A 12,817-nucleotide genomic window follows, 5' to 3' on the forward strand; every position below is an offset into this window, starting at 1 on the left:
TGAATATGAGCCTAGGCTACTGTAAAATTAGCTGGCTTAAAGCTACACTGTGTAATTTTTTTAGTTGATTCTAAGCAAAAAACACTTAGTTCTTTCAAATGCTCATTAATTTACTTCTTTCAAGTAATAAAGTATTCTCGTAAATTTATAATCTGCCATTGAAAGTACATACGGGTGAGGGGTTCGAATGCCGGTCGCCATGTTGCCTCTCCATCTTGAAACTACATTAGCCAAAGAGGGACATACCTGTAAATTCAAGCTTCGCCTTTCGCGCTGTACACTCAGTGACGAATGCGAGGGGGAGATTACTCGCGACTGCCGGCACATTTGAAAGATTGCTGATGGAGGATCACGCCTATTCTCGAGGACATGTAGCAGAGTCATCAAGGAAGCGAAAGAGAGAATTAAAACGTCAACGCGACAGGCAAATCAGCAAGACCAAAGTCAATACTGGAGTAACTTATTCCCAGATGGAAAGAGCTCATGAGGAGCAAAGATTTTAAAACGGACGCCGAAGTTGCCAGCTTTCTTCTCGGCAGGTAATCCAGCCTATTTGTGTAAATTCAAAGTTTTATAGTTGCTTGTCTAACCATAGCATGGTTGTGCATAACACCAGAACGACCTCTAGTATAACTTGTGTTACTTTTCCTCGCGTCAATGGTGAAAAAGTATTGTTTACCTTGTAACATGAATCTGTGCTGCGACGGATCACAGATGATAGTTTTAGAAGTCGAACTGGAAGCCATGTTAATCTTGGAATAATACGGCCACCGTAGGAGTTAAAACGCCCTCGAAATTGAAAGGAACAGAAACTAATATTCACTGGGTAGTCATATACAATTTCACCGCTAGATGGGGGAAAATATCACACAGTGTAGCTTTAAAAATGCGGATCGATCATTGCAGAGTTATTCCAGACGCCTCCCAGTGCGATTCGTATTGGAATTGTGAATCACAGATTATGAACAGATGTTTTACACAACAAGGATATATTCCCATTGGGTTGTTGTTGGGTTTTCATGTTTAATGGGAACTTTAGACATAATGATTTTTATACTGTAACCTACAAACTGTAGCCTATTATCCCCTAATTCTAATGTAACAGTTATGGGTAGGTCATCTACGGACATCTAATGTTACGGACATATTATCATGATACAGTTCATCCTATTATTGATTTTTATTTCCACTTCCCTTTTATCCAAAGAGACGGAACTATTTGCACTGTATTTATCAATGGGAAATACATCATGCTAAAATAATCTGTCATATACTGTGGCTCACATTAATGGGTTCGCTTGCAAGTCTCAGCAGCACGAATTACGTGACCAGCAACATATTTCTGCTTCAGATATTGTGTGTAGTTAACAGTGAGTGGTGGTTTCAGACATTATTTTATTAAAGTGCATTTGTCAGTGCCGCACTCGTACTGACTCTTATTCTGCCTGACAGAAAGAAAAGCTCACAGCTTACTGAAGGCGGAGCGGTTTGACCAATCAGATGAAAGGGGCGTTTCAGCGCCGCCCACGTGTGCAAATGAAATATCGAACCCATAAACCCATTTGTAAACCACTAACGAAAAATGAAAAATCGAGCCAAAATCTCATTTTTCTTTTTAAAACTAAACAAGAAATCGTATAAACGAGCTGGTTTTCATTTCTCGTTATTCCATTCCAAACAGGAAATGAAATGATCAAAAAGTACACGGACCCACCACATATATCCACTAACAATTTATTTTATTTTTGTCGTGTTCTCTGTGTTTGTCCCTGAACATTTGGAACTTCCTGTTCTTTCTGCCAACTTTGTAGTCCTTTTGTAGTTTCCTTGTTGTTATCCCCTCGATTGTCTCCTTCATGCATAGGCGTAATTCTATGGGGGGACAGGGGGACACGTCCCCCCCAATATTCAAAGAAGGACAATTTGTCCCCCCCAATATTTGATCATACTGTATGATTATGCGGGCAATATCGATGTGATTTCTTTCCAGCTCCGAAAATATAAAATCCCGGCCGGTCCATTTCCCAAATCCATTCGACTGGCCTTACACTATACAATAACAAAACCTATTTCTCCTGAAATCCATGTCATGTTTTCCCTATACCTTTAGTAGCTCGTGCACCGTGATCAGTGAGTTAGGAAAAACCAAACAGAAGAAGAGTGAAAAGGAGCGCGAAATCTGACAGAGCAGGTGACGGCGGTGTCGTCTCACATGGTGAAATTTCATATGGCAGGTGACGGCGGTGTCCTCGCAGAGAAACCGAAGTACAGTTGTAAATTTATGTTTCCATTTATGGGTATTGCCAGAGTTTTTCCTGCATAAAGAATTATAAGGCGGCTGCCTCCGTCAAATTTCGTGCCGCCTCCGGCTCTCGACAAAACTCGGACAGACAGTCACATGGTCAGATACACTTTCCCCACCGTGATGGTTCTGTTGCGGTTATAAAAATATTTAAAATAATCTAATTTAATACAGTTATAATTTTTCAATGTAAATTATTTAATTTGATTGGTAACAGCCTAGTGTCTTATTATTTTAATTGGATATATTTATCAAATTTAAGAATTTGAAATGAAAGATGGAGCATACAGTTAATAAAATTAGGGGGGAAAATGCCCTTTATAAAGGTACAAAAAACTATTCTGAGTGTTTTCAAACAGTAATGTAATGAAAAATTGACCATTTGAAGTTTGAAGGGAGTAAAGCCTCTGTTTAGGCTATTAAGGAAATATAATTTTGCCAAAAGAAGAACTTTTATTTTAAATAAATGTTCATTTTAAATCAGCATGTCAGTGTGATATGTTACCATATTATCATGCTTAACACTAAGAATTTGAATAATTGTAATGTGATGATCAGATGCAGATATCTAAATCAGAGAATATCATAGGTTCGGGCGGTTTGCGGGTGGATTATTTATTTTTAACAGTGGATTCGGGTGACTCAAAGTGCACCAGATTAATGAATTTACCTTTAAAATGTACAAAATTTTCTTCCGGGGGAGCATGCCCCCGGACCCCCCTAGAGGTACCAAGTACACAGCTGTCCCCCCCAATGTGTGATTGACAATTTCGCCCTTGCCTTCATGTGTGTCTTGTTACAGTTTTCACAATTGTTAAGATACCAAACCCCATTCTCTGAACCAAATACCCAACGACCTAATGAATAAATCACTCTTTCTGCAAAACCTTAAACAAGTTCAGGGATTTAGACATTATTTGCAATTCTCATGCACTCTTTTTGCAAAACTCTTAACACATTTTGCACTGTGATGCACTTGTGTTGCAAAACAGTAAACACAAGTGGGAAAAGTTAAACACAACTATAACACAGTTGTCATTGTTTACACACAACGACTGGGAGTAGAGGAGGAAGAGAAGGCTACATGTAAGAGGAGGAAGAGGATGAGGACTAGAAAGAGCAAGGTGTGCAGTGTTGTCAAAGCTGGATCCAGCAAACCAGAGATTTAAACATTCTTATAAACATTTGGGATAATGTAAGTACACAAATCAACAAAATATGTAATATTGTTATAGTGTTTTTTGGATATTTTGATCCAAAAATCTTAAATAGTGTGGCTTTAAGAGACTTCAAATTTTGGTAAAATGTTCTAATCACCAACGGAAGAGGAAGAGCATCCCATAACCATGGAGCTGAAAAAGAGGTTGCCCAACCACCCATAGACTTTAACTGAAATGGGGACTACTAAAGAGTAAAAGAACCAGAAGAGCGAAGACACAGAGTTGGAGTATAAGGAGTTCCTAGATTACAGAGATATGCATGGGCTGTCCCATGAAAAGTTTTTTATGTTAACATCAGTTTATTCAAATCGATACCTGCCTGTATGGGAAGCCAATGTAAGTGATAAAGTGTCAAGGTTTCTCCAGGCTCCACCATCTCACACACCCAATGCTCACTCTCTCACCCGAATACTGCACCTGTTCCCAATCAGCCCTGCAATAAAGCACATATCTTGCACTTGTATTTCGTCTGGTCTCATCTATGGACAACTTACCCGCTCTACATACCCTAAGATTCTCCAAGCGATCTCCTTGTGACCTGATAACAATAAAAATGTAGTTTATGATTATGAAAAATGTAATATTTAACAATTAGAAAACATTCTTCTATTTTACTATGTAGTTATGTTGTCATACATTTTATGGGTAAAAAAGGGTTCCAAAAAATGATTTCTCCAAATTCAAACTCTGAAAATGTTGGATATTTGAATACAGTTCAGTGCATTTTCTTTATTTCACGAAAATAATAAAGGGTTATAACCAGTGATGGTCAATATTACCTCAATTACTTACTTACCTCTGATCAGGATATTATTATAACATTTAACCTTTTTGAAAACCATTAAGCAAATGGTTAGATGCACTTTTTTCCATTAAGCACTGTTTTCCTCTGCTGTCAGAATCACTGGTCTAGTGCGAGTCTCCAAGTTCATCTTTTTTTTGCTAACTTTCATTCGATTTGAGGCCCATGCGAATGACCTTAATGTGAGATTAATCGCTACTCTATTCCATTGATTTGTAGTATTTCACTATAAGGTTTTCTCTTTTGTCACTTACATAAAACATGAAAATGGGGGGCATTTTGATTAATGGTTTGATATAGCAGCAAATCTATGAAGCAAAATGGAGACAACATTGTTGAGAGACGAAGAAATTTTCACAACGTTTATTGGATACTCACAGACCGTAACTATGAAAATATTAACCTCACAACCACAAAGGTCAAGCTTAACAGAACATTAATATATATGCGCCAGGAGTCTTTTCAGTTTTGACCAATGAGAGGAGAGAAAGCAAAGTGATGTAGACAAGAGTGTGGTTTATTGAGTCATCTGAGCCTCGATGGCTTGTGCCGTCCACTCGGGCGCTGCCTGACTGATCTTCTCCAGGAGGTTGTTCACCTGGAAGCACAGCGACTGAATCTGCTTGTCCCAGGTGGGCAACGGCTCTCGCGCTGATGGGAATAAGAGATGTCATATTTGTAAGCCTCTTCAATGTTATTCATGGCTGTACAGTCTTCATCCAACATATTCAGTCAAAACTCACACATACTTTCAAAATGGACAATGCCATCTATCTGGTCGATGAATCCATTCATGCGGCCCTCGGTAATCATTTGTGACGCTATCTTTTCTGCCTGTGAAAAGACAAAGATATTTATAACAGCATGAAATACATAGAATATTATTAAACCTCTCTCTCTCTCTCTCTATAAATATATAGATTTATTTATTTTTGGCACACCTGCCAATGGCCAGTGACTAAAAATGTACCTGCCATGAATATTTTTTACCAACCATGACACCGTTTTTGCAAAAACAGGCAGTATTGACACCAAAATTGTAGATACCATTGAAAATTCACAATTCTCTATTGGAAATTTGATACCACAGCTAAAACTACAAGCCTAATTAATATACATTTAAAACATTACTAAAGTCGCCCTGTGGTGAAAATCAAGCTTTTAATGTTGTTTATTTGTCTATGTGGTGTTTTTTATATGTTTTAAGACAAACCCTATCAACACTATCTGAGTATTTTCTCCTTAAAACTGCAGTGAACCAAAGACAGCCTCAAAAACACGGTTTGAAATCGCTGGTGTTTCTGACGTCACAAACTACCTTGTGACCAATCAGATCAACATGTGATCGTCAACCAGTGGATCTCTGAGCTGGTGTGAGTGAGTGGAGGCGGGGCTCATTTGCATATTCATAGAACTGTGTATACTAAATGAGGCAAGGGTGTAGAGTTACATTCAAGATAATTTAAGGCATGAAGATGTTTTTTCAAGGAAAAAATGTTTAAATATGTAATTTTGGTGATTAAAGATGAGTTTCTAGGGATACAATTATTGACTACAGACAGGGGGACTTTAAAGACTAATAAACAGTCAGTAGTAAAATAAGAACAAATAATCATATTACATGCAAATGAACAAATAAATTCAATATAACAGATACAAATGAAATAAACAGTGCTTTTCAGGTTTTTCAGGTAGGTCTAACAGTAGTTTTCAGGCACAGAAATGTATTGAAGCAAGCACATGTAAAATAACACTGCATAGTCTTCACTGTATGAATTAAACATCCTTATTAATTAATCCTTATTAAAGATACAAAAGTTACTCAGTCAAAAGCAGTGAGTGATTTTATCTTTGTCCTTTGTTGTTTGATTAACATTAAAGCACAGACAGAAGCAGGACTATTAGGCTGCTGTCACTTTAAAGGGATACTTCACCGTTTTTTCATATTAAACTATGTTATTCCCTTAACTAAGACGAGTTGATACATACCTCTATCGTCTCAGTGCGTGCACTAAATCCCTCTGTCTTGCGGCGAAACTTTGTTAGCCCAGTTCATTTAATATGGGCCAAGCAGAGAAGCTACCAAACACCTCCACGTTTTCCCTATTTAAATACAGTTACTCGCGAAGTGTAACTCGACCTAGAACGGTGACACAAAACAAAACGTTGCGCTTTTCTAAGCGTGTAAAATGGATAACTATTTTGTATGGCGGAATACCATAGCAAGTGCTTGTAAGCACTTCGACTTGGCGTAGTAATATCTTCACTCGTGAAAAATCCTCTCACCGGCCCCCGCTCCCTCTAGTGAAGATATTACTGCGCCAAGTCGAAGTGCTTACAAGCACTTGCTATGGTATTCCGCCATACAAAATAGTTATCCATTTTACACGCTTAGAAAAGCGCAACGTTTTGTTTTGTGTCACCGTCCTAGGTCGAGTTACACTTCGCGAGTAACTGTATTTAAATAGGGAAAACGTGGAGGTGTTTGGTATCTTCTCTGCTTGGCCCATATTAAATGAACTGGGCTAACAAAGTTTCGCCGCAAGACAGAGGGATTTAGTGCACGCACTGAGACGATAGAGGTATGTATCAACTCGTCTTAGTTAAGGGAATATCATAGTTTAATATGAAAAAACGGTGAAGTATCCCTTTAAGAGCGAATGCACAGATCCAATATACTGATACACATGCGTTTACTCTCTCAACTGTTCACGTTCACTCATACTCGCTGTTTTTTGTTTGTTTTTTTAACTATCCCGAGCGTCATTCACATTTTTTCACGTTCATGTAGTTTTAAAATTCATAAAAACCGGCTACCTGGCGAGTGACACTCTTTCATATACTTGCCAACACCGATTTTTACTTGCATTTGGCACTTGGCAAGTGTTCATTTTAGGCCCTGTATATATATATATATGTTTTGCACAGCTGTACCTTTGCAGGTGGAATCTCCAAAAGTGCTCCTAATTCTTCAAATGTGATATTATTGTACAGTTTGCTAGCAGACAGCAGGTTGTGCTCAATGACTGCTCGGTCTAGGATGCTTGAACCTGAAAGCATTAGACAAGGATTAGTCATTGCCTTTGCAGTACTAAAGTAATAATCATTCAGATTCCCAATAATATAATATGTAATACCATCGGCTGTGGTGGCTTTCTGATGTGGCATCAGCATGGCAGCGAACTCTTGCAGCTGGTTTCCCCGAATTATTCGATCCAGGTACATTTTTTCCAGGATGCCGTAGGCGGAAAGTTGCTGACAGCGCTCGTCCTTAAAGAGAGTAGCCAACATACGAGAGCGCTGCTGACCTTATGGACACATTAATAACTGATTAGATAATGTGACTAGCTTCAAATGAGGCTGAAAATGGCTAATCGTAGTTCCGGTAGCTTAGCATTAGTGGTGTAACACATTAAGCGTACCTGCAGAGGCCAGTATAGTGCAGTGAAGCGCATGTTTCAAGGCCTCCAGACGCTCAGTCTCGTGGACGATGGATTTGTAAGAAAGCTCATTGTAGCGCTGAGCTGCCTCGATGAACTTCCTCCGATAATCCAGAACTCTGGCATAGCATACCTGCAAAACATGATGGAATATATTACAGTTTCACAATAATCATAAAGCAGCCAAATATTACAGAATCACACACTGTCAATTTAGTAATTAACAGAAATTTGTATTTAAGACAATGAAATTAAAATTGTCTCAATATAATTTTTTTTTTTTCAACCAAACAACCTGGAAAAATTGGAATTAATTCCAAATATATTACAGCATCTTAGCATCAAGTAACTATATAAGTTTAAGCATAATAATGTATATTTATATTTTAACGTTTTTTATTTTTATTTTAAATTATCTACATTTCATTTTTATTGAAAAATATTTTCAGAAATATGTAAATGATGATTCATATATTTTACATACATTTGATATATCTTAAATATATTTTAATCGTATTATAAATTATAATTGTTGAATTAAACAATATAAATACAATATATTTATTATATTTTTAGTTATATACATTAGTTATATTAAATTTTTAAATATTTTAATGTATAAATTATTATTCACATTATTCTTTATGTACTTATATATTTTTTAGCTACATTTTAACTTTATTTAAAAATATTTTCATATGTAAATTATTATCCAGATATTTTATAAACATTTTATATATTCTAAATATAATTTAATTGTATTATTATATAAATATTTATTCGTTGAATTAAACAAATACATTATATTTAATATATATACATTTTGTTTATATACATTACATTTATATTATATTTAAAAATGTTTTCATTAATGCATAAATTATTATTTATAATAATTATTTGAGTACTTCTATTTAGTACTATTTATATTTTAATGTATTTTTAAAGTTATTATAATGTATCTACATTTTATTTTTATGAAAAAAATAGTCATAAATGTGTAAACTATGATCCATATATCTTTTATACATTCCATATATTTTAAATATATTTTAATTGTATTATAAATATAAATACATATTTGTTATACAATATAAATACATTATATTGAATATACATTTTATTATATACATTTATAATAAATAAATATATTACATTTATATATTTTCAAAAAATCATTAATGTATAAATTATTATTCAGCTATTTATACTATATGTGTGTGTGTATATATATATTTGTTTTTTTATTTATTCAAATTTATATAATATTATATAATTTAAAATATTTGAAATACATAAAGAATACATAAAATGTATTCATTTAAACATTTATGAAATTATTTTTAAATAACAAATGTATATATATATATTATATTATAATAAAAATATAAAAAATGTATATATGTAAAATGTTTTTTATTAAAAAAATATAAATGCATTTCAAAAATATGACAACTGTCTTTAAGTTTGTTAGTGAGATTTAGGGGGAAATAAAAGGTCATATTTTATGAGGTCATATTTGCAAATTTCTAAAAGGACAAAATATTGTTCAATTGATGGCGCACCTTGTAGTGAATCTGCAGTTGTTCATTGGTGGATTCGTTCTGAAGTAAAGACGCTCGATTGATGTAGGCCTCGGCCTGAACCGGGTCGTCGTCCTCTAAATACAGGCGAGCGATTTTCAGGTAAGTGTCCAACTTGTAATCCACGTTGTACTGTCTATAGAATCAGAAAAACAGATGATAACATAAATACATCATTAGCATTTGGGTGACTTGCAAATGAAATTAAGGAGCTTGAGTTTGTTCCAAGAGAAAAGTGAGCTTACTTTTGACCCGTCTCCAACGGGATTCCCACGAGAACCTGGGCGGCGTTCCTCCAGTCCTCCTCTTTCTCATAGATTGTGGCGAGATGCTGTCTGATAGAAGCCACCTGCAAGAGCATGAGATCTGCTCATATACATGATCCAGTGCAGCACTGAGGTGAGAGTATCTCTCAGGACACATACCTGCTCTTCAAATGAGATGACTCTGGGCTGAATCTTCTCCAGAGTGAAGTGACACACAGCTTTCGCCGTGCCTTCCGGCAGGTTTGGAAGGTGTGAGCAGAAGTCTGTCAACAGCTGTCTGGATATGACCAGGCTGACGTTCTCATTGACCACTGTGCAAGTGTGCGAAATAGAGGCGCTCATCAGTTTAAACAATGTAAAGAATATACAACGACTATCAATATATACTATCAGACTAGCGTACTTGAATACTAGCGTACTTGAATACTAGTGTACTTCAATACTAGTGTACTTCAATACTAGCGTACTTCAATACTAGCGTACTTCAATACTAGCGTACTTCAATACTAGCGTACTTCAATACTAGTGTACTTCAATACTAGTGTACTTCAATACTAGTGTACTTCAATACTAGTGTACTTACTCGCTTCCACAAATGCTTTCAGTGACTCAAGTTGTTCTGCATCAGTAAACTGAAGAGCCTTTTCTAATATTTGACGGTATCTGTCAGAAGAAACACATTCATCCGTCTAAATAACTAGAATTTTTGCAAAAGAACACTACCATATTTATACTTATAACATTTTAAGTTGGATAGCAAAATAAAATAATTGGTTGCCGATTTGTTCCTTGCTATGTTGCTAGTCAGAGGAAGGTGTGTTGGGGGCGGGGCATTTCATTCTAGAATATTTGATTGGATAAAAATATAGATACGCAAGATTAGTCATCAATATTTTTGGTCGCTTATTACCAAAAAAACGACCTTAAAATTTAGCGTTTGATTGATGAAATACCCATTTGTCATACAAGTGCACACACGGATATAAATTACCTCAAGCCTAAAAGACGTTGACTAAAAACCTCCAATTTTGATTTCATGAGGTCTTTAATTTAGTAAAGTGCTTTTCAAGTTAACTTATAGCCATTACTCCAGAGGCCAGCACTTGCAAAATGTACCATTAAATACATTATCATACGACTATTTAAAAATTATTCTAATAGCGACTAACCATCAACAACTTATAACGTATTTCGATTGCTATCAAACAAATGTAGGCATGTTGACAGGTATCATCTGTACTACATATCCTCACGCTAGCTAATGCTAGCCAGCAGTCACCGCATCTGCAGCATCACATCTTTCATAAGAGAATAACCTACACAATAATACATTCATGCAATAGACATATAGTAAGAACCAATACTGGTAAATGACTTGAGAATACATACTTCCCAGCTAGATCTTTATGAGACCCACTAGAGTTCATCAGCTGCGCGAGCTCCTGCCTCACGCCGGACGCCATTTTCCTCGTCACTCAAACAACAACACTTGCGGCGGACCACCAGAGGGCGCCACTCAATCCCGGCCGGAGGGAAACTGCACATCACACACTGACCACCAGAGGGCGCCACTCAATCCCGGCCGGAGGGAAACTGCACATCACACACTGACCACCAGAGGGCGCCACTCAATCCCGGCCTGCGGGAAACTGCACATCACACACTGACCACCAGAGGGCGCCACTCAATCCCGGCCGGAGGGAAACTGCACATCACACACTGACCACCAGAGGGCGCCACTCAATCCCGGCCTGCGGGAAACTGCACATCCCACACTGACCACCAGAGGGCGCCACTCAATCCCGGCCGGAGGGAAACTGCACATCACACACTGACCACCAGAGGGCGCCACTCAATCCCGGCCGGAGGGAAACTGCACACCCTAAGCACTAGAGGGCCTCAGGGTATTTCTTTACTTTTCACTTTTTGTTATTTAAATTTGTTCATCAAATTTAAATTTCATGTAAATTCCAAGTTTCAAGTTTTTCTTTCAACCTCTGCCTTTACCAGCCAGACTATCAGCCAACCCAAGGACCCCAATAGATTTCCCAGTAATGCTTTTAGATAACTTTCATTAATACTTTATATTAACAGAATTATTTAGATCTAATTCTAAAATCTGGAATCTAAAACTTTATTATCGTACAGTGATGACACCATTGCATTTCATAATTATGCTAGCAATAAAGTACAAAAAAAATCGACCTCACATTTCAAAATGACTGCTCTTTAGTGCCAGACTATTCTCATTTCCAGACATCGGATCATCACTCTCTTGAGAACTAGACTTCTGTTCTGTAATATTCTGTCTGCAACACTTACTAAATTATATACTATAAACCATATAGTCCAACCCATTTCACATCTATGAATAGTAACAAACAGTTCCAAAGTGCAAGTCTGCAGAGAAGGGGAACTGCAGAAGACACAATAGAATAGAATAGAACAGAACAGAACAGAACAGAACAGAATAGAATAGAATAGAATAGAATAGAATAGAATAGAATAGAATAGAATAGAATAGAATAGGATAGAATAGAATAGAATAGAATAGGATAGAATAGAATAGAATAGAATAGAATAGGATAGAATAGAATAGAATAGAATAGAATAGAATGCAATGTAATGTGATATAATGTAATATAATAAGAGCTAGATTTAGTGAATTCATAACTATAAGTAAACAGTCTAAATGTTATGGCAACAACATATACTATATTTTTATTTACACAAATATAATATAATATAATAATATTTTATAAAAATGAAATCAAATAAATGTTAATATATATGAAATTAGGCACTTTCTGATAATTTGTCATTGATATTGTTTTTAAAATATGATACAAATGGCTACATCAATATTTAATAATATAATAATTATTTTATATAAATTAAATCAAATAAATGTTAATATATATATGGTAAAATTAGTAATTTTCTGATAATTTGTCATTGCCACTGTTTTTAAAATATGATACAAAAGGCTACATCAATATTTCTGTTGCACTCTTTGTCCTTACACACGTTTATTGTTTACGCTATTTATTACTTTATGAATAAGCTACATTGTAAGTGATGTCATATCTTGATATGGCACGTTAACTGGGCTTTTTGTATAATTTACTCGAACATTAACCCTGATTTTTTATTCAGAATTAAAATAAACATATACATACAAATTTTTGACCACAATCCGTTCAA

At 35.7% G+C, this 12,817-nt stretch overlaps 1 protein-coding gene across 2 annotated transcripts; it reads right to left on the reverse strand.

Annotated features, from left to right (window-relative positions):
- Positions 1-4,672: 4,672 nt before the first annotated feature.
- cops4 (COP9 constitutive photomorphogenic homolog subunit 4 (Arabidopsis)) lies at positions 4,673-11,127 on the reverse strand. 2 transcript variants are annotated; one of them, XM_082158817.1, is made up of 10 exons: positions 11,003-11,127; positions 10,197-10,276; positions 9,773-9,924; positions 9,593-9,696; positions 9,330-9,483; positions 7,747-7,897; positions 7,462-7,632; positions 7,259-7,374; positions 5,074-5,158; positions 4,673-4,975 (listed from the first exon to the last, which is right to left on the reverse strand). In XM_082158817.1, the coding sequence occupies exons 1-10, from the start codon at positions 11,074-11,076 to the stop codon at positions 4,842-4,844; spliced, it is 1,221 nt and encodes a 406-aa protein (XP_082014943.1). In that variant the 5' UTR covers positions 11,077-11,127; the 3' UTR covers positions 4,673-4,841. The 2 variants fall into 2 exon arrangements, with proteins under 2 accessions (XP_082014943.1, XP_082014942.1); XM_082158816.1 differs by having other exon boundaries at positions 7,259-7,632.
- Between the last annotated feature and the right edge of the window lie 1,690 nt (positions 11,128-12,817).

This window comes from Leuciscus leuciscus (assembly GCF_965113295.1).
Source record: "Leuciscus leuciscus genome assembly, chromosome: 24".
NCBI classification, from domain to species: Eukaryota; Metazoa; Chordata; class Actinopteri; order Cypriniformes; family Leuciscidae; genus Leuciscus; species Leuciscus leuciscus.

Excerpts from the sequence above, each read along its gene's own strand:
- cops4 (XM_082158816.1), bottom strand. The coding sequence starts at position 11,076 with ATGGCGTCCGGCGTGAGGCAGGAGCTCGCGCAGCTGATGAACTCTAGT. Across the intron at positions 7,898-9,329 it reads AACTGCAGATTCACTACAAG|GTATGCTATGCCAGAGTTCT; the intron begins GTGCGCCATCAA and ends CATGTTTTGCAG. Across the intron at positions 5,159-7,258 it reads TGGAGATTCCACCTGCAAAG|GCAGAAAAGATAGCGTCACA; the intron begins GTACAGCTGTGC and ends GTCTTTTCACAG.